General features: G+C 44.3%; 1 protein-coding gene across 2 annotated transcripts in view; it reads left to right on the top strand.

Annotated features, from left to right (window-relative positions):
- Positions 1-22,636, top strand: part of LOC126212804 (ankyrin repeat and SOCS box protein 8-like) — a 32,331-nt gene extending 9,695 nt beyond the window's left edge. For both annotated transcript variants that reach the window (XM_049940213.1, XM_049940212.1), the window contains one exon: positions 21,838-22,636. In XM_049940213.1, coding sequence (XP_049796170.1) covers positions 21,838-22,324 — 487 coding nt within the window. In that variant the 3' untranslated portion in view covers positions 22,325-22,636. The remainder of the gene's footprint in view (positions 1-21,837) is intronic.
- The last annotated feature ends 539 nt before the right edge of the window (positions 22,637-23,175 follow it).

Here is a 23,175-nt window from a genome sequence, read left to right as displayed (position 1 = left end):
AGTATTAATAAATGATAGTAATTTAGAACAGAAATTAGAAACATACGAAAGGAACGATCTCCAAATATTATTTTACTGTTAAAACAAAATATAACATATAAATTATGATTTGTGTGCTTGCCATTCCATGTCGGAGGGCCTTGGCAGAAACGTTACTGAATGAAGTACATCATGAGTGACTCCGAGTGTATTTGTTTATACTGTCTATGGACTAGTGATACTTATTAGATCTTATCTAGGGCATACTATTGCACTATTTGTGTTGCCATGGCTTGATGTAGTTACCCATATACATGTCGTATGTGTGCTGTTATCTTGTATGTCTCTGAGCATGATGTTATTATCTTTAAGCAGTGTCATAGGCTGGAGTGGAACCACAGAACTTAAACTTTAAGTTTCGCTTCACCATATAGCATATTCCTTAGATGAGTGTCTCAGTTCTTCAATTAGTCGTTTTCCTTCCCATTTTTAACTGTTGTATTGAAAATGCGTACCAGGTAAATGAAAAAATCGCATGTGATGCCTCCTTTCTCATAGTTATATTTTTTTGTCTGTTTTAGGTATTGAACCTCTTACAATATGAGTCTTTGTCTGATGTTGTTGCTGTGCTTGTGTCATTTTCTGTGCCCGCATCTACAACAATGTCTGTGGTGTGTCTGAGTTTGTGTTCTCCCAAGGATCGTGTTGTTGTGGTTGTTATGTGCTTGTCTGAGATCTCCCATATGAGTTCCCTCGTCTGTAGATTTAGTGCAGTGTTCTTGAAACATTAACAGTTGCGTTGCTTAGAGCACACTATTTGTCTGGGTCTCGTAGCATTTCTTTCATGTCGTTATGCTCTGTTACAGATCTTATATGTGTGAGGGTGTTGAATGTAATGTCACATGTTCAGGAGACCTATATGCCCCACACGTGCATGTAGTACTTTAGCTAAGGCCCACTCCGTTCAAGCCCAGTCGCAATGTGAACAATGGCATAGGTGGATCCGTATGCTTGTGATGAAGCTGTACCTGTAAATTGTGGAAGACGGAGAAAACACGATGACCTTTATCGGTCATCTCCCAGTCCATTTTTCAGGTGTCAAGGTGGCAGTTATTTAAGTGGCTCCGGAAAGGCTCAAAATCATGAAAAGTTCAATTTTAACTTTTTTGCGTTTTCTGAATCTGCAGACTATTACCTTTTAATAGATATATAATTTATTCAATTCCGAAGACTACAACTACTTTTAAATTGTTTTTGAAATGTGTTCTACATGGGCGTGACCCACTGTGGCGCTGTTAAACTGCTGTCAAATGGTGTTATTACAGGGTGTTTCAAAAATGACCGGTATATTTGAAACGGCAATAAAAACTAAACGAGCAGCGATAGAGATACACCGTTTGTTGCAATATGCTTGGGACAACAGTACATTTTCAGGCAGACGAACTTTCGAAATTACAGTAGTTACAATTATCAACAACAGATGGCGCTGCGGTTTGGGAAACTCTATAGTACGATATTTTCCACATATACACCATGCGTAGCAATAATATGGCGTAGTCTCTGAATGAAATTACCCGTGTCTGGCGGAATGGCTTCACATGCAGATGAGATGTACTGCTTCAGCTGTTCAATTGTTTCTGGATTCTGGCGGTACACCTGGTCTTTCAAGTGTCCCCACAGAAAGAAGTCACAGGGGTTCATGTCTGGCGAATAGGGAGGCCAATCCACGCCGCCTCCTGTATGTTTCGGATAGCCCAAAGCAATCACGCGATCATCGAAATATTCATTCAGGAAATGAAAGACGTTGGCCGTGCGATGTGGCCGGGCACCATGTTGCATAAACCACGAGGTGTTCGCAGTGTCGTCTAAGGCAGTTTGTACCGCCACAAATTCACGAAGAATGTCCACATAGCGTGATGCAGTAATCGTTTCGGATCTGAAAAATGGGCCAATGATTCCTTTGGAAGACATGACGGCCCAGACCAGTACTTTTTGAGGATGCAGGGACGATGGGACTGCAACATGGGGCTTTTCGGTTCCCCATATGCGCCAGTTCTGTTTATTGACGAAGCTGTCCAGGTAAAAATAAGCTTCGTCAGTAAACCAAATGCTGCCCACATGCATATCGCCGTCATCAATCCTGTGCACTATATCGTTAGCGAATGTCTCTCGTGCAGCAATGGTAGCGGCGCTGAGGGGTTGCCGCGTTTGAATTTTGTACGGATAGAGGTGTAAACTCTGGCGCATGAGACGATACGTGGACGTTGGCGTCATTTGGACCGCAACTGGAACACGGCGATCGGAAACCCGAGGCCGCTGTTGGATCACCTGCTGCACTAGCTCTGTGGTTGCCGTACGCGGTCGCCCTACCTTTCCAGCACGTTCATCCGTCACGTTCCCAGTCTGTTGAAATTTGGCAAACAGATCCTTTATTGTATCGCTTTTCGGTCCTTTGGTTACATTAAACCTCCGTTGCAAACTTCGTCTTGTTGCAACAACACTGTGTTCTAGGCGGTGGAATTCCAACACCAGAAAAATCCTCTGTTCTAAGGAATAAACCATGTTGTCTAGAGCACACTTGCACGTTGTGAACAGCACACGCTTACAGCAGAAAGACGACGTACAGAATGGCGCACCCACAGACTGCGTTGTCTTCTATATCTTTCACATCACTTGCAGCGCCATCTGTTGTTGAAAATTGTAACTACTGTAATTTCGAAAGTTTGTCCGCCTGAAAATGTACTGTTGTCCCAAGCATATTGCAACAAACGGTTTATTTCTATCGCTGCTCGTTTAGTTTTTATTGCCGTTTCAAATATACCGGTCATTTTTGAAACACCCTGTATCAACGTCCGTGTTCATCAGGTACATTTTAGTGATTTGAGATAAAGTATAAAACCTATTTTCAGAGACTTAGCAGCACCTGAACTGTTGAAAAAGTGTATTCACGGAAAAACTCAAAACCCCAATGAAAGTGTAAATAGTGTTATATGGTCGAGAATCCCCAAGACTGTATTTGTTGGAATAGAAACACTTCACTTTGGTGTGTATGATGCTGTTGCGACTTTCAATGATGGCAACATTGTAAGGTGCAAGGTATTTAGAAATATGGGAATGAAGATAGGTTCTAACATGGTACGAGCGATGCTTGCTTTAGACAAGGAACGCCTTCGGGCTGCAGACAGGGCTGTAAAGAGTCTAGAAATACAAGCAAGAGTAAACAGGAGGAGGAACAAGAGGAAGCTGGAGGAGGAGTTTGCAGAGGATGAAGATAATCCATCCTATGGACCTGGAATGCACTAAAAAGTAAATCCAATCTTTGTCGCTCGATTCCCAAAACTTTTATTTTCTCTTACAAATTACATGTTTTCTAAGGATCTTCCAAACATATTTGTTTCAAACTGTCAGTAAATGTTACACAGTACCTTCTGCATAATTTAACACAGCCTTTTTCCAAAAAACTGTATATTTTTGAATATATAAATAAAAAATTGCAAAAAAATGTTGTGAATTTTCATTACAATTGAAAAAAAATCATCTTTAATAACTGAACTAAAATTTTGTAAAATCCCTGTGTTAAGTTGTAGCCCATATTCCAATAAATAATCTGTAAAAAGTTCAACTTCCTACCTCAAATACTTTGTGAGGAAAGATGTAATTTATAAGCGTTATTTTAACATTGCAAGTATAGGGCGTTCCGGAGCCCCTTAATTGACTCATGTCTACAATGTTTTCTCCTGTTATTCGGGGGAATCTTGTAGTGTGTACCCCTCTTGACCCAGCACACCACCACTCTGTGGTAGATAATGACGTCAATGCGGCAAGACCCCAGATCCACACACACGGCTTCTACTGACGTGGTGCCAAAAGCACGCAGCATTCTGAGTAGCATGCTCCTCTGTCCTAGCCTCACTGTGCTTCTATAGGCCACTGGACACAGGCAGTGTGTTTATGCACCTGCTGCGAAGCATAGTAAGGCTTCCAAGAGAGCTGTGTCATATGTCTGTAGCGCATGCACAGGGCCATATACTGATTTCATTGCCAATGCACTTACTGTTAAAGTCAAAGACAATGAATTTTGCACGTGAACAATGCGTATACATGCCCACAATTAGCAACAATGGCAGTGTTCAACATGCCATCTTAATATAATTAAGGTGTAATACAATAAGGTATTGTGTGACATAAGAATTTCTTTATTATTCAAGGGGATATATGGGAGCGAAAGAAGTTTTGTAAAGTATATATTTTGGTACAAAGTCCGTAAGTGAATTTAAGGAAACACAACGCCTGCTCCACAGAGACTCCAGTACTTCGTGCTTTGGTGAACCAGGACAGTCAGCCATGGTCATGCATAAACTGTGGATCCAATTTACATTTAAAAGCCTCGTACGCCATAGGTGGACTATACAATTCACACACAGTAATACCTAATCATGGAAGACAGAACACTTATTCTGAAGTTACATCACGAACTGGAAACTGACAAGCATTTGCCAAATGTCGTGCATAAAAGTAATGCAGGTGATGTAACACAAAAAGAGGTGCATGCTAACAGCCAACGAGAAGAAAGAATCGAAGAAATTATCAAAGAGACAGACCACAGCGAGAATCTGTAGAAATGCCAGGTACCTCTCCGCTTGAGGTGACAAGCAAACATGCACACCGCAAAACATACGATATTGTTAAACACAGTGTACATACTGTCGAGGAAATACTTTAAAATATATTGTATGTAGTATATTCAAAATTAGTGGAATCTCGGTAAAGTACGTAACAGAAAAGGAATTATACCAATTTATAGAGTTACGAAAACTTGAGGGACGCAGTCCCAATAAAATATCAAAAAACGATGAGGGAACTACTGGAGAAGGAAACAAATGTTAAAACAGAACACAAAACAAATTACGACAGAATTTAAAAGAATGGTCGAGAATTGTGTTAGTAAGTATATCAAGAAGAGAGCAGAACGTGTGTCGAGAAAGACTTTTGTTATGCGTGGTTCCAATAATGTACAGGTAGAAGAAAGTTAAGACCTTTCTCGCTGACAGCTGTGCGAACGCGTAAAACACCTTACATAAAAGATCACAAGCTATGAAAGACTAAGTGCCTACGAATGATAACCTCACAAACGGAGAGGCTTCGAACGTGCCAGCGTTGTCGGCATCTAGAGAAAGTGGCTGGAGACCAGTGAAACCACGAGCAGACAGTGATGTGTTGAGCGCCCACAACTCATCTCAGAACACCGAGGTCAGAGGTTTGTACAGCAGGGCAGGTGGTGATTTGTTGCAGATCTGGCGACACAGTATAACTCTGGTGCCGGCACAAGTGGTTCACAGCACAAAGTTTGACACAAGTTGTTGAATGTGAATATTCATACTATATGACCTGATACAAGTTTGCATGTGGACAGAATTAAAGCATCATTGTTGGATCTTGTCCTCTCGTCTTGTGTAGGGTGCCTAATGGATGCTTCGTTCTCAGAATGCTATACAACAATTCAAGCAAATAACTTTAATAGTTTTACTTCGTTAAAGCAGATTGACAATACTTAACTTTAATGTAAAAAGGAGTCGCAAGCGATGGGCGAAATGCAATATAAATTAGTCTAGTGCAATATGCAATGTTCAGGCAAGTATGTCTCTCAGTTTGTTGATCACAAATATCAGTTCTCGTAGCAGTCTCTGCTAGGCCATGCTAATGCTGTCCACTAATGTCTGGCCGAGGCTGGCAGGAGCGGCGCCTATATTCATTTCTTGCAGTTGTCACTCCAGTCACGGTGCGGTCCTAATAAGTGCACCATTGGCCCATGTCGTTTCACTGCCTTCTCTGGTCTTGCGTTCTTTGTCTTCGTTCTGGCGCCAGTGGTTACACCAGAACCATCATTACCATTGTAGTGGGAGCAGGCTCATCGAGACTGGACAGTGGATCACTAGAAACGTATGGTCTAGTAGGATGAATCATGTTCTTTTGGTTACATTATGCTGATGGCAATCTCCAAACATGCCATCATCCAGGTGAATAGTTACCCAAAAGATGCACAACATACACTCCTGGAAATGGAAAAAAGAACACATTGACACCGGTGTGTCAGACCCACCATACTTGCTCCGGACACTGCGAGAGGGCTGTACAAGCAATGATCACACGCACGGCACAGCGGACACACCAGGAACCGCGGTGTTGGCCGTCGAATGGCGCTAGCTGCGCAGCATTTGTGCACCGCCGCCGTCAGTGTCAGCCAGTTTGCCGTGGCATACGGAGCTCCATCGCAGTCTTTAACACTGGTAGCATGCCGCGACAGCGTGGACGTGAACCGTATGTGCAGTTGACGGACTTTGAGCGAGGGCGTATAGTGGGCATGCGGGAGGCCGGGTGGACGTACCGCCGAATTGCTCAACACGTGGGGCGTGAGGTCTCCACAGTACATCGATGTTGTCGCCAGTGGTCGGCGGAAGGTGCACGTGCCCGTCGACCTGGGACCGGACCGCAGCGACGCACGGATGCACGCCAAGACCGTAAGATCCTACGCAGTGCCTTAGGGGACCGCACCGCCACTTCCCAGCAAATTAGGGACACTGTTGCTCCTGGGGTATCGGCGAGGACCATTCGCAACCGTCTCCATGAAGCTGGGCTACGGTCCCGCACACCGTTAGGCCGTCTTCCGCTCACGCCCCAACATCGTGCAGCCCGCCTCCAGTGGTGTCGCGACAGGCGTGAATGGAGGGACGAATGGAGACGTGTCGTCTTCAGCGATGAGAGTCGCTTCTGCCTTGGTGCCAATGATGGTCGTATGCGTGTTTGGCGCCGTGCAGGTGAGCGCCACAATCAGGACTGCATACGACCGAGGCACACAGGGCCAACACCCGGCATCATGGTGTGGGGAGCGATCTCCTACACTGGCCGTACACCACTGGTGATCGTCGAGGGGACACTGAATAGTGCACGGTACATCCAAACCGTCATCGAACCCATCGTTCTACCATTCCTAGACCGGCAAGGGAACTTGCTGTTCCAACAGGACAATGCACGTCCGCATGTATCCCGTGCCACCCAACGTGCTCTAGAAGGTGTAAGTCAACTACCCTGGCCAGCAAGATCTCCGGATCTGTCCCCCATTGAGCATGTTTGGGACTGGATGAAGCGTCGTCTCACGCGGTCTGCACGTCCGGCACGAACGCTGGTCCAACTGAGGCGCCAGGTGGAAATGGCATGGCAAGCCGTTCCACAGGACTACATCCAGCATCTCTACGATCGTGTCCATGGGAGAATAGCAGCCTGCATTGCTGCGAAAGGTGGATATACACTGTACTAGTGCCGACATTGTGCATGCTCTGTTGCCTGTGTCTATGTGCCTGTGGTTCTGTCAGTGTGATCATGTGATGTATCTGACCCCAGGAAAGTGTCAATAAAGTTTCCCCTTCCTGGGACAATGAATTCACGGTGTTCTTATTTCCATTTCCAGGAGTGTATATGCTGGACAGTGAGAGCTGGACTATGTGGTGGGTGTAATCATCTGGGCTTACATGGTATCTGTAACCGATGCCACCATGACAGCTGAGGATTACCTGTACACTAATGCAGATAACCTGTACATTTTCACGCTTTATGTCTTCCTCAACGACGATGACCCTGTCACGAAGACAGGATTGTGGTACAGTGACTGGAGGAGAATGATACTGAACTCGTCTTGTCTCGTCCACATAATTTGCATGGTGTCAACCTGATGGAACACATCTGGCCCGCTATCAGACGGCACCTCCACTCTTACAAAACAATAGTCCATAATTTTCGAGAGCACAGTGTTGTGTAAATGTAGAGATAACACACACATAAATTTAACCAGAATTATGCACAGGAAGGCTAAATAAGGGTGACAGTCATACTGAATCTTCTGCAAGGTTCGCAGAAGAGCTTCTGTAAAGTTTGGAAGGTAGGAGACGAGGTACTGGTAGAAGTAAAGCTTTGAGGACGGGGCGTGAGTCATGCTCGGGTAGTTCAGTTGGTAGAGCACTTGCCCGCGAAAGGCAAAGTTCCCGAGTTCGAGTCTCGGTCCGGCACACAGTTTTAATGTGCCAGGAAGTTTCATTAACAACCTTGCTTGATTATAGCCATATATATATATATATATATATATATATATATAAACACAAATTTACGTAAGTCAGAGCTTCCAGATGAGCAGGAATTCCTTATGAAATTGACTAGTTATTACCACGAGGAAAAAGGATTTTTTTCTTCTTTCTTAGAGTACCTTTTACATGTGAGTCTAGTAATACCAGTTATGGCAGGCGAGAAAATGAATCAGGTCTTAGTGCCCTGCATTTTAAACAGTACAACCATTGGTGCCTTAGACTTTCACAGATATAGCAGAGGCTAACAGTCGAACAAACCCGCAGGTGGCCGGCCGCGGTGGCCGAACGGTACTTGGCACTTCAGTCCGGAACCGCGCGACTGCTATGATCGCAGGCTCGAATCCTGCCTCGGGCATGGATGTGTGTTCTACGTTCTAGGGGATTGATATCAGATGTTAAGTCTCACAGTGCTTCTTCATGCCGCAAATGCCAACTCTCCACAAGAGCCCATACAGCCACATCTTAAACCCACGCGAACAGCCCACTTTTCCCCTTTCCCTCTAGAGGGAGACACTGAAGCCTTCAATTGCGACAACGGCGCCACCGCCAGAAAACGGAGGGCAACTGCTTGACGCTACGTGCTGTGGCGCGCTTTTCAAAGCTAACTTTACCATGGGTCACCAGTGGTCCTAACACCACCAGTCCCTAGCAGTTCCAGGTCTGAGGACGAGGTGCAGATTGTAGAATCGCTCAAGGTCCTATATCGTGCTGACGCTTCAGACGCAAGTCCTGGATACCAGCACTCATGGTCACACTGAGGCATAAACTGTCTCCTTGATCCCTTCATGTGTTCCCAAATGACTGACAACCTATTGCTCCAGTGGAACTGTGGCGGTTTTTTCTCCCACCTCGCTGAATTATGACAACTTTTAAGCATTAGACTTGCGTTTTGCATTGCTTTTCAAGAAACGTTGTTTCCTGTGATGTGGACCCCAGCTCTTTGTGCCTGACAGGGGTACTACAAAAATTGTACTGACTGTGACAGACTGCAAGGTGGAGTCTGCATCTATGTCTATGTCTGTAGCGAACCTATTCCCCCTTGAAACACTTTTGGAAACTGTGAGGACAATGCAGGAAATTACCATCAGCCAAGATATAAGTCCCTCCAGATGGTGAAGTGTTGCACCATGTATTAGCTGCACTAATTTCTCATCTCTCGCCTCCACCCCCACTTTTCCTACTTTTGGGTGATTTTAATGCCCCTAACTATGTTTGATGATGGCGTCCTCTTGGGTAAAATATTCCGGAGGTAAAATAGTCCCCCATTCGGATCACCGGGCGGGAACTACTCAAGAGGACGTCGTTATCAGGAGGAAGAAAACTGGCGTTCTACGGATCGGAGTGTGGAATGTCAGATCCCTTAATCGGGCAGGTAGATTAGAAAATTTAAAAAGGGAAATGGATAGGTTAAAGTTAGATATAGTGGGAATTAGTGAAGTTCGGTGGCAGGAAGAACAAGACTTTTGGTCAGGTGATTACAGGGTTATAAATACAAAATCAAATAGGGGTAATGTAGGAGTAGGTTTAATAATGAATAAAAAATAGGAGTGCGGGTTAGCTACTACAAACAGCATAGTGAACGCAATATTGTGGCCAAGATAGACACAAAGCCCATGCCTACTACAGTAGTACAAGTTTATATGCCAACTAGCTCTGCAGATGGTGAAGAAATGGATGAAATGTATGACGAGATAAAAGAAATTATTCAGGTAGTGAAGGGAGACGAAAATTTAATAGTCATGGGTGACTGGAACTCGTCAGTAGGAAAAGGGAGAGAAGGAAACATAGTAGGTGAATATGGATTGGGGGGAAGAAATGAAAGAGGAAGCCAACTTGTAGAATTTTGCACAGAGCACAACTTAATCATAGCTAACACTTGGTTCAAGAATCATAAAAGAAGGTTGCATACCTGGAAGAATCCTGGAGATACTAAAGGGTATCAGGTAGATTATATAATGGTAAGACAGAGATTTAGGAACCAGGTTTTAAATTGTAAGACATTTCCAGGGGCAGATGTGGATTCTGACCACAACCTATTGGTTATGAACTGCAGATTGAAACTGAAGAAACTGCAAAAAGGAGGGAATTTAAGGAGATGGGACCTGGATAAACTGAAAGAACCAGAGGTTGTAGAGAGTTTCAGGGAGAGCATAAGGGGACAATTGACAGGAATGGGGGAAAGAAATACAGTAGAAGAAGAATGGGTAGCTCTGAGGGATGAAGTAGTGAAGGCAGCAGACGATCAAGTAGGTAAAAAGACGTGGGCTAATAGAAATCCTTGGTTAACAGAAGAGATATTGAATTTAATTGATGAAAGGAGAAACTATAAAAATGCAGTAAATGAAGCAGGCAAAAAGGAATACAAACGTATCAAAAATGAGATCGACAGGAAGTGCAAAATGGCTAAGCAGGGATGGCTAGAGGACAAATGTAAGGATGTAGAGGCCTGTCTCACTAGGGGTAGGATAGATACTTCCTACAGGAAAATTAAAGAAACCTTTGGAGAGAAGAGAGCCACTTGTATGAATATCAAGAGCTCAGATGACAACCCAGTTCTAAGCAAAGAAGGGAAGGCAGAAAGGTGGAAGGAGTATATAGAGGGTTTATACAAGGGTGATGTACTTGAGGACAATATTATGGAAATGGAAGAGGATGTAGATGAAGACGAAATGGGAGATAAGATACTGCGTGAAGAGTTTGACAGAGCACTGAAAGACCTGAGTCGAAACAAGGCCCCGGGAGTAGATAACATTCCATTAGAACTACTGATGGCCTTGGGAGAGCCAGTCATGACAAAACTCTACCATCTGGTGAGAAAGATGTACGAGACAGGTGAAATACCCTCCGACTTCAAGAAGAATATAATAATTTCAATCCCAAAGAAAGCAGGTGTTGACAGATGTGAAAATTACCGAACTATCAGTTTAATAAGTCACAGCTGCAAAATACTAACGCGAATTCTTTACAGACGAATGGAAAAACTGGTAGAAGCCGACCTCGGGGAAGATCAGATTGGTTTCCGTAGAAATGTTGGCACACGTGAGGGAATACTAACCTTACGACTTATCTTAGAAGAAAGATTAAGAAAGGGCAAACCTACGTTTCTAGCATTTGTAGACTTAGAGAAAGCTTTTGACAATGTTAACTGGAATACTCTCTTTCAAATTCTGAAGGTGGCAGGGGTAAAATACAGGGAGCGAAAGGCTATTTACAATTTATACAGAAACCAGATGGCAGTTATAAGAGTCGAGGGGCATGAAAGGGAAGTAGTGGTTGGGAAAGGAGTGAGACAGGGTTGTAGCCTCTCCCCGATGTTATTCAATCTGTATATTGAGCAAGCAGTAAAGGAAACAAAAGAAAAATTCGGAGTAGGTATTAAAATTCATGGAGAAGAAGTAAAAACTTTGAGGTTCGCCGATGACATTGTAATTCTGTCAGAGACAGCAAAGGACTTGGAAATGCAGTTGAACGGAATGGACAGTGTCTTGAAAGGAGGATATAAGATGAACATCAACAAAAGCAAAACGAGGATAATGGAATGTAGTCAAATTAAATCGGTTGAGGCTGAGGGAATTAGATTAGGAAATGAGACACTTAAAGTAGTAAAGGAGTTCTGCTATTTAGAGAGTAAAATAACTGATGATGGTCGAAGTAGAGAGGATATAAAATGTAGACTGGCAATGGCAAGGAAATCGTTTCTGAAGAAGAGAAGTTTGTTAACATCGAGTATAGATCTAAGTGTCAGGAAGTCGTTTCTGAAAGTTTTTGTATGGAGTGTAGCCATGTATGGAAGCGAAACATGGACGATAACTAGTTTGGACAAGAAGAGAATAGAAGCTTTCGTAATGTGGTGCTACAGAAGAATGCTGAAGATAAGGTGGGTAGATCACGTAACTAATGAGGAGGTATTGAATAGTATTGGGGAGAAGAGAAGTTTGTGGCACAACTTGACTAGAAGAAGGGATCGGTTGGTAGGACATGTTTTGAGGCATCAAGGGATCACAAATTTAGCATTGGAAGGCAGCGTGGAGGGTAAAAATCGTAGAGGGAGACCAAGAGATGAATACACTAAGCAGATTCAGAAGGATGTAGGTTGCAGTAGGTACTGGGAGATGAAGAAGCTTGCACAGGATAGAGTAGCATGGAGAGCTGCATCAAACCAGTCTCAGGACTGAAGACCACAACATCAACAACCTTGTTTGGGGTGGAACCAAGATTGCTGCTGTGGTAAGACTGTCGAGGATCTACTAACTCACCTCGGCTTTTGCCTCCTCATTAGAGGTGCCCCCATTCACTTCAGTGTGGCATCTGACACATACTGAGCCATTGATCCCTTGGTTTGCAGTCCTGATCTGCTCCTTTATATCCACTGGAGATCTCATGGCAACTTGTGTGGTAGTGACCACTTTCCACTCTTTCTGTCCCTACCCCAGCATCGCCTGGACACTTACCCATATGGGCTCTTACCAAGGCTGAATGGGATGCTTTCAAGGGCACTACAACTGTTGAATCTCCTTTGCATGGGACCACCATTACTACCATTGTTGCCCAAGCTGAATCTTGAATCCCTTGTTCCTCAGGTTGTCCCAGTGGTAGTCAGTGCCTTGGTGGTCACTCAAAATCGCTGTGGCCATTAGAGACTGTAGGTGGGCCCTTCAACATCATAAGCACCATTGATTTCTAGAGCACCTCATTGCCCTCAAAATGCATTGTGTCCAGGTCTGTCAGCTCATTGAATGATGGGACTATTGGGAACGATACATCTCCACCACTGGCACAAAAACCTCTCCTTCCCAGGTCTGGACCAAGCTCAGATGCCTTTACGGATATGAGACTCCTTCAGGTATACATGGAATTTCGACAGATGGAGCTGTATATGCCGATCCACATGTAATTGCAGAATGTCTTGTGGATCATTATCTTCGCATCTCTGCATCTGACAATTAAATCGTGGTGAAACGACAATTCCTATCTCTCGCTCCACACCAACCCGAGACATATAGTGCTCCCTTCAGTGAGTGGGAATTGCTCAGGGCCCTTGCCGATTCTCCTGACTCAACCCCTGGGGCAGACTACATCCATTCCCAAAAGCTTAAATGTCTGTGAGTGGATTATCAGCGCCACTTCCTTGCCATCATCAACTGAATCTTGAGCGATGGCGACTCCCCATCGCAGTGCCAGTTAAGTATGATCATCCCAGTGCTAAAGCCTGGTAAGAACCTGCTAGATTTGGGCTGTTATCGTCCTATCAGCCTCACCAACGTTCTGTGCAAGCTGCTTGAATGTATGGTGAGCTGGCCGTTGTGTTGGCTCCTCAAGTCTCAGCGTCTTGTGGCTCCCTCCCAGGGCGGTTTTTGGCGAGTTCGCTCCACCACTGACAACTTACTCTACCCGGAGACTGCCATCTGATTGGCCTTCTCCTGGCGTCAGCACCTGATTTCCGCCTTTTTTGATCTGACGAAAGCCTACAATATCACTTGGCGACACCACATCCTCTCTACTCTGCATGAGTGGTGTCTTTGGGGTCCGCTCCCGATTTTTATACGGAACTTTTTGTCGCTACGCATTTCAGAGCTCGAGCTGGTGCCTCACACTGTTCGCCTCACATCCAAGAGAATGGGGTCCCAAATGGCTCTGTCCTGAGCGTTCCAATCTATTTAATCATCGTTAATGGTCCTCAATATCTCCCCGCCTATATGCTGATGATTTTTGTATTTCCCTTTGCTCCTCTTCTGTTGGTGGCTGAACGTCGACTGCTGGAAGTCATACAAAAGGTGCAGCAGTGGGTCCTCACTCACAGGTTTCAGTTTTCAGCTGCCAAGACTTGTGTCATGCCCTTCTGTTTTTGTTGTACTGCCATCTCCATCTGGAACTTTACCTTGATGACCAACTACTTAATGTAGTGGAGACGTTCTGCTTTTTGGGACTGGTCTTTGATACTTTTTTAACTTGGCTTCCCCATCTTCGTCAGCTTAAGAAAATGGGCTGGCAGCATGTCAATGTTACTCAATGCCTGCACCACAACGAATTGGGTGCTGATCGCCCTACACTGCTGCAGCTGTGCAAAGCACTTTGCAGTCCCTTCTTTCCTATGGATGCCTGGTGTGTGGTTCTGCTTTGCCCTCAGCATTCCAACTGCTGGACTCTATACACCACTGTGCGACAGGAGCTTCCTAAACCAGCGTCCTAATAAAGGATGGTGTTCCTCCATTGCGAATTAGGTGACAGCAGTTGCTTGCGAACTATACTGCCCATATTCATTATTCGCCTTACCATTCAAATTATGATCTCCTTTCCCTAATATGGCTACCCATCCCTGACAACATCAGCGCAGATTGGGGATGCCAATTGCAGTTTGTGTTTGCTTCTTACTGATCTCGACACTTTCCTTCTATCACTTTTCTGTGTATTCACTTCGTGGTCCATACCACAGCCACTGGTTCGTCTGGACCTATCGCAAAGCCCAAAAGGCTCAGTTCTACCTGTGGCCTCCACTGGCAGTTTTTCTCTATTCTTGGTGAGTTCCAGGACTCAGAAACAGTCTACACAGATGGCTCAATGGCTCTTGTTCGCTTCACTTATGCTCACGTTGGACATGCTGAACAGAGCTCCTAGCTGGATTGCTTCAGTGTTTTCACTGCACATTTGGTAGCTATCTCTTGCACTCTTCAGCATATCCATTCCTGCACAGGTGAGTCCTTCGTCATCTCTAGTGACTCTTTAAGTAGCATACAAGCTCTCAATCAGTGCTTCCCTCACCACCCTTTGCTGTTAACTATCCAGCAGTCTCTTTGTGCCCTCGGCGACAGCGGACATTCAGTGACCTACATTAGGACCCCAGGACATGCTGGGATCCTGGGCAGTGAACTTGCTGTCAGGTTGACCAAACATGCTACCAGTAAACCAACTCAGGAGATCTTCCCACTGGAGACTGATCTCCAGTTGGTCTTATGCTGTTAAGTTTTCAGGATTTGGGATGCTGAATGACACACGGTCAGTACACCAAATAAACTATGTGTTGTCAAGGAGAATACGAATCTGTGATAATCATCCATGCAAGCTACTCGCAGGGAGTCTGTTGTCCTTTGCTAACCCCACATCGGCCGCACCTGGCTGACTCATAGACACCTCCTCCGTCGCTAGGACGTACCTCAGTGTTGCTGTAGGTCCCACTTGACTGTCGTCCTCATCTCACTGGACTGCCCTAGTTTAGTTGCTCTGCAGTGGACTTTTAACCTTCCCATCACACTGTTAACGGTGTTGGGAGTCAATGTCTTAACGGTTGACATCGTTTTACGTTTTATTTGTGAGGGGAATTTTTATCACACAATCTACTTTTATTTTAACTCTTCCTCACTTTGCTGTTTTTTAGCCTTGGTGTTCGTATTTTCCCTGTCCAAGTTCGTCTAGCCATGTCTTTAAGGCTGGAGGTTTTAGTGTGTTGCAGAGTGGCTCGCTCATCCTTTATTTCTGTCGTGATCACCCAGTCCTGGCCATCTGCTATGTTATTCTGATACCATCCACTGTTTTTTCTTTTAGTTTACGTTTTCCCCTTTTGTTAGCCTTTTTTTGTTTTCTTCTTCAGTATAGTTTGGAGTCAGTCTTTCTCCTTTTACTTTCCCGAAATCGTTTTGGTAATGTTTTTAACCCGAGAGCTGTTTGAATGTTGGGAAAGGGACAGATGACAGCGTAGTTTGACCCCTTTACTCCCCACACCAACCAACCAACTAAAACTGCTTCTCATAAAGAATCGAGCTCAATGCAGTTTTCGTAGTACTATAGCTAGGAACATGTCAGATCTATTGCCAGAATGTACATATATATTTTATATCAGACCTCAGCTTGTAAATCACATCCAGCGAAAATGATAGTTGGGTTTGACAATGCATATGACTGAGTGAAAAACAATTTTTAATATGACTGTGAGCAAAATGCGATTTAACAGATGAGTGAGTAACATGATATACAGTGTTATAATTAACGAGGCATCCACAGTCATCGTTAGTCAGCATCTTATGACACCACTATACCCAGATTAGTATGGGATGTCTGCTGCCAGCAACATCACATGCTACTGATTTTAAATCACATCTCGTAATATGACAAGGACTTCAGGTTTCCAAGATGAAGAAGATATGTAAGGAAAATGCTCATAAATCAGTTTGCAGTTCAACAGGAACTAAAATTTGCAGAAAACTGCACACGCTTGAACAGCAAGACCAGTAATTGACTACGAAACAGTTCCAGCTCATAAAACTAGCCTAAATATCATCTCCATAAATGTAACAGACGAGAGGATGCTTGCGGATCTTATGTATTTTCCCACAATTTACAATACGCTTTGAGTTAGTTAGGAACATAACCGTATGTCAGTGCTTGAAAGGGTAGACGTCTGTGACACAAAAATTACTTATAAGATACAAGTGGTAACTTTCATGAAGACTTATACCATTGGTAAAAGTATTTAGCAGTAGTATTTCTACTGTCCACAACATTTCCAAACAGAACAAAGGCAGTGGTGTATTCCTTCATGTGTAATGACAGCACCTTCAAGACCATCTTTAGTGTCACAATGCTACAGGACATGCAAATGTAGGATCTCAAGCCATGGAACTGAACGTCACGAAAGACAAGAAATTATTGCTATGTCCAAATGCATTCTCATTCCATATGAAGCATCTAGCAGATACACTTTGATCAATGCAGATCTAATAAATCACAAGCTAGATTCTGTTTCTGAGTATTAGTTGGACACAGTTTTTTTTTTCAGGGAATAATCTAAATAATCCCTTGCTGACCACAAAACTCAGAGCCAGCAGGTAGGAGGTAATTTGTGATAATGTTCCCGTCACAGATAAATTATACAGTTTCCTATCCCTCCAAGTTTACTTTGCCTGCAATTCTGAATAGTAGACAAACGATGAATGGAGCTGCATGGTGGAAAAAACATGTTCACCAACAGAGCAACTTACAAACACACAGAATTCAAGTGCATTCCTAAACCGAAATATACTGATCACTAATGCACTAAATCACTGTTTTAAAGAAAAGAAATCCTATGAACTGTCTCTCAAAGTGAAAGATTAAAAAATCTGTTAAAGTGTCTGTTCATGCTAAGCAGGAAATCTAACTTGCGGTCGTGATGTGAAACAAAATTTAAACTGTCACTAATGTTAATTACATTACTTTGCAAGTTCAACTTTTCTGAGTGGTTTTCCAGGATATCATTTCACTTCAGTGAATGTTCATTGTTTTCAGTGTGATTGGCTTCTTCTTTCTTAGTGCATTAGATTAATTTCACTTCAATTATTGCTTATGGCACATACTGTCTCTCAAATGGTTCAAGTGGCTTGGAGCACTATGGGACTTAACTTCTAAGGTCATCAGTCCCCTATAACTTAGAACTACTTAAACCAATCTAACCGAAGGATATCACACATATCCATGCCCGTGGCAGGATTCGAACCTGCGACAGTAGCGGTCGCGCGGTTCCAGACTGTAGCGCCTAGAACCGCTCGGCCGCCCCGGCCGGGTGCCTTTCAAAACTACTTACTGTAACTGAATTATATTTTTATAGTAGGTTTGTGTTCCTGCTAGTTTCATGAGGCGAAACATTATTTTTCATCACTAGAGAGGAAAAATTGTGTGCCAAAATTATAAATGAAAAACATTGTTTTGAGAATCATTCAGCTAAAAGTCCGTTAAGTATAGCAAATTTTTTATAAAGTCATTCATACATTTCAGAGTGGATCATAAGTTACCCCATTTCCTGTTAGTACTCTACGTACAGTAATCCATATGCAGAGAGCAAACTTTTAATTTATGGGAGCACAGTCAGTCCCATGGTTTGAGATCCTACATCTGCATCTACTGTAGCATTGTGACACTAAAGGCAGTCTTGAAGATGCTGTCATTACATAGAAAGTGACACACCACTGGCTGTGTTCTGTTAGGAAATTTTTTGGGCAGTGGAAGGACCGCTGCTAAATACTGAAAGAATTGGGAGTGACTCATTATTACTAACAAAGTTTATATGTATGTAATATTTGTCAAAAATATGAGAGAAAATGCTAGGAAAGCTTATGACGTGTAGTTTTCATTTTCATGCATGCAATTTTGGGCATGGTTGGCAGGTCTCCACCATATCCATTGTACATCAGTGCTAGAAACACCACTCAACAAATTGCCTGCTACACCACACCCCATCAGAGATCACTCGAGTATAGGAGGTGGCTACCATCGGTTCATAGCTGAGGCACGCCCATGCTGGGTGGTACCACTACCAGCCCCAATAACCACACATATGAAAGGCAAAGACTCATCGCTCTGTAGAAGTTGTGTGTGGCTGCTTCAGCAACAGATTTAGAGTACAGAGTAGCGGATCATTTTTTAACAGCGAAACACTTTGTGGCACAGAAGCCCACATACGACTGATCTAACAAAATATAGAATTGCAGCATCTTGTCCACCCAGAAAATCTGTTGGATTGGAGGAGAGGGGATCATGCACTGGGTGTACTCATGAGGCAACGAGCTGTAATTAAAGTGGGGATTCCATAAAATATTCAGTAGTAATGAGAAACCGTAGTAGATTAAGTGTCTTAAATCGTCACTGATTCTGGTCAGGTTATAAATGATTCCCATTAAAGTACCAGTAATGATAGATTAACGCCTGTTTGTGAAGCAGCTTCCACAGCTCCGTATTAAATTGCCCAAACAGCTCAGAGTCTGGCTCTCATCTGTAGGAGTTTTTTGAATCTGGAGATGTGACTTTGACGTCTGTCAGTGATCTGTGCATTTAAAAACAAAGTAGCACTACTTCAAACATTCAGTGTCACACCGTGGGTCCTTCACCAAACTACACACACACATACACACACACACACACACACACACACACTCAAACATGTGGGCGAGGCAAACATAAATACACTGCCTTCACCAGGACCACACCAAGTTAAGCACTGTGGGAGTCAAAAGGGCTTCAGAGCTGTTCGTTCCTGTACAGTCATTCAGGATTCACGTCTGTTTCTCTCTATATAGAAAACATCCATTATTATCTGATGCAGTTATCAGAACTATAAAATGAGTTTTGAGTATGTCAACTGTATGATTTTCAATAGAATCAGCAACATTTGCAAATCTGTTTACCCAAAATACACTCCTGGAAATTGAAATAAGAACACCGTGAATTCATTGTCCCAGGAAGGGGAAACTTTATTGACACATTCCTGGGGTCAGATACATCACATGATCACACTGACAGAACCACAGGCACATAGACACAGGCAACAGAGCATGCACAATGTCGGCACTAGTACAGTGTATATCCACCTTTCGCAGCAGTGCAGGCTGCTATTCTCCCATGGAGACGATCGTAGAGATGCTGGATGTAGTCCTGTGGAACGGCTTGCCATGCCATTTCCACCTGGCGCCTCAGTTGGACCAGCGTTCGTGCTCGACGTGCAGACCGCGTGAGACGACGCTTCATCCAGTCCCAAACATGCTCAATGGGGGACAGATCCGGAGATCTTGCTGGCCAGGGTAGTTGACTTACACCTTCTAGAGCACGTTGGGTGCCACGGGATACTTGCGGACGTGCATTGTCCTGTTGGAACAGCAAGTTCCCTTGCCGGTCTAGGAATGGTAGAACGATGGGTTCGATGACGGTTTGGATGTACCGTGCACTATTCAGTGTCCCCTCGACGATCACCAGTGGTGTACGGCCAGTGTAGGAGATCGCTCCCCACACCATGATGCCGGGTGTTGGCCCTGTGTGCCTCGGTCGTATGCAGTCCTGATTGTGGCGCTCACCTGCACGGCGCCAAACACGCATACGACCATCATTGGCACCGAGGCAGAAGCGACTCTCATCGCTGAAGACGACACGTCTCCATTCGTCCCTCCATTCACGCCTGTCGCGACACCACTGGAGGCGGGCTGCACGATGTTGGGGCGTGAGCGGAAGACGGCCTAACGGTGTGCGGAACCGTAGCCCAGCTTCATGGAGACGGTTGCGAATGGTCCTCGCCGATACCCCAGGAGCAACTGTGTCCCTAATTTGCTGGGAAGTGGCGGTGCGGTCCCCTACGGCACTGCGTAGGATCCTACGGTCTTGGCGTGCATCCGTGCGTCGCTGCGGTCCGGTCCCAGGTCGACGGGCACGTGCACCTTCCGCCGACCACTGGCGACAACATCGATGTACTGTGGAGACCTCACGCCCCACGTGTTGAGCAATTCGGCGGTACGTCCACCCGTCCTCCCGCATGCCCACTATACGCCCTCGCTCAAAGTCCGTCAACTGCACATACGGTTCACGTCCACGCTGTCGCGGCATGTTACCAGTGTTAAAGACTGCGATGGAGCTCCGTATGCCACGGCAAACTGGCTGACACTGACGGCGGCGGTGCACAAATGCTGCACAGCTAGCGCCATTCGACGGCCAACACCGCGGTTCCTGGTGTGTCCGCTGTGCCGTGCGTGTGATCATTGCTTGTACAGCCCTCTCGCAGTGTCCGGAGCAAGTATGGTGGGTCTGACACACCGGTGTCAATGTGTTCTTTTTTCCATTTCCAGGAGTGTATTTCTAGAAAAAGGAATTATGTATTTTATCGATCAGCGGATATTGGATTCATTATTTTAATACGTCATTTATCAGAATAATGGAAATAATTACTTCTTAATTGACTTTAGTTTCAAAAAATGTTACTAAATTCTTCCCCTGAGCACATGCCGCACAGTGCGTTGTATCAGCATGTAGGTATTTTCGTTTAGACCCGTCCTAGCGAGATTGTCGCATGTAAATTACATACTTCAGCACTTTCCAGGAAAAAAGATTTACTTTCCAACGGTTGTAATATCGAGACAAGTACATTAAACTTTAATTTACTCTCATGGTCTCGCTGTCGCCTTAAGGCGCATCACAGCCAGAGGAATATAAGATGAAAGTTTCTCTCTCTCTTTCTCTCTCTCTTTGTCTCTCTCTCTCTCTCTTTCTCTCTCTATGTGTGTGTGTGTGTGTGTGTGTGTGTGTGTGTGTGTGTGTGTGTGTGTGTGTGTGTGTGTTTGTTTGTTTGTTTGTTTGTGTTAGTTCCTGTGTGTATGTGTATCTGTCAATGAGTGTGATTGTGTGTAGTGGTAGGGGAGTCCAGTTTGGTATTATTGCTGTATGCGAAACGTAACTACTAAATGGTTTCCTGGTTAACAGTAGCTTTCTCTGTTTGACGAGTTTGTGTCCAGAAACATGTTGATAATTTGGGTTTACTTTTGTTCCTGTAATAACAGAAACTTCTCTTTAAATAGCAGGAGACGTCATTAGCATTATTTGTCACATTTGCAAGTGTCAGAGAGGACTGCTGCACACAGAGACGTAGTAATGGCTGAACGAAGTGGAAGGCAACAACTTCTATAACGACTGAATTCTAAGGTCAAAAAACTAACGATCACGAATTAAAGTGACAAAATGTGATAACTTTGTATCTTGAGAGTTGGAGTGTAGGAATTTTTTGTGGAGAGTGCATGAAGAATTTGAGAGGATGACGTAACTGTGCATCTGTACGTTAATATAAAACAACTTTCTCAATGTTCTGTATCACAGAAGGGAGATTTATCAGTTGTCAGAGAGTTGAGTTACAGAATTGGTTACAGTTGTACCACTCTGATACGTTTCTTCATCAGAAGTGTGTGTTTGAACAAAAGTACGAGAATTTCTGTGTTTTGTGTAGGACCCTCTCGGCAGCGGAGAAAGGAAGGAGGCTGATGAAGGCAGCTAGCGATGGGGCAGTGCAAGAGCTGCAGATGCTGCTGGCAGCTGGGGCTGATGTGGGCGCGACGGATGGGAACAAGAATACTGCGCTGCACTGGGCAGCCTGGCAGGGTCACGTGGAAGCGGCGAGCTGTCTGGTGGGGGCTGGCGCGGAGGTGGACGCCGGGAACTGGGTCCAGAACACGCCGCTGCACTGGGCTGCATGGGGCGGCAGGCCGGCCGTGGTGCGGCTGCTGGAGGAGGCCTCTGCAGACCCCAATGCCAGGAATGTGGACGGGGACACGCCGCTGCACTTCGCGGCAGAGCATGGACGCACGGAGGAGGCGATTGCACTACTCGATGCAGGGGCTGACAGCGGGGCCAGGAACCACAAGGGGAAAACCCCAGTGGACCGCGCCAGGCAGTTCAACCACCAACACTGGATAGACAGGATAAGACGAGACTAGCAGTACAATACACACCTCTGAAGTAAAAACAACGCTAGTCTACCAAAATCATAACAGTAGCGACAATGTGAGATTCATATAAACTAATGTGTGTAGCAAGAAGCGAGTTTCCTTCCATGAAAACTCAACAATAATCGAAACGTATATCATTAATAATAAACATGTTTTTAACTAAATTCATTATTGTAAAGTAATTGGTAAGAATATGCTATTACAAATAACACCACCTCCAGTGTGGCAGTAAGGCGCTGTACTGTTGCGGTAAGTTGTTGGACCACAGTAACAATAAATCTTTAATTTAATCAAGAACAATTCATTTATTGAGCCCACTGTGCAGTTTGTAAACACTGCCAGTGCAGGTCGGCCAAGTATGACTTTAAGTAAACAGTTATGATGAAAGTCCAAAGACAGTCGTCTGAACAGAAAAAGAGCATGTTGTATTGAGCAGGAACATCAGTCATCCCCAAGGAAACCCCAGAGGCTTAGTTTGTGCCTCAGAATACTGTAATACAGTATCACAGTTGCTGTGGAAAAAATAATTTTCTTATTTGCCAAGACAAGCATTTACAAGAGAAACACACACTCACTAATTATATCCATGTCTTGCGGAGATGAAAATGTGTTCACAATGCAACAATTTCCAAAATTCATGATAAGGCATACACCCAAAGAAATTTTCATTGAAGGAGTCCACATCATGAAAATAAATCATCTTTGGTAAAACAATTACTGATTGGTTCTTCCATGTAGTATGCTGCACAATGTGCAAACCGTAAGAAATAAAAGGTAAAATATTATTAATCTGACCTTAAGAGACAATGTAACAATATATCAAACAATGCTCAGAGCTG

The sequence above is a fragment of the Schistocerca nitens genome, chromosome 11 (genome assembly GCF_023898315.1).
Source record: "Schistocerca nitens isolate TAMUIC-IGC-003100 chromosome 11, iqSchNite1.1, whole genome shotgun sequence".
NCBI classification, from domain to species: Eukaryota; Metazoa; Arthropoda; class Insecta; order Orthoptera; family Acrididae; genus Schistocerca; species Schistocerca nitens.
Note: the sequence above shows the minus strand (reverse complement) of the source record. Positions and strands in the feature narration are given on the sequence as shown.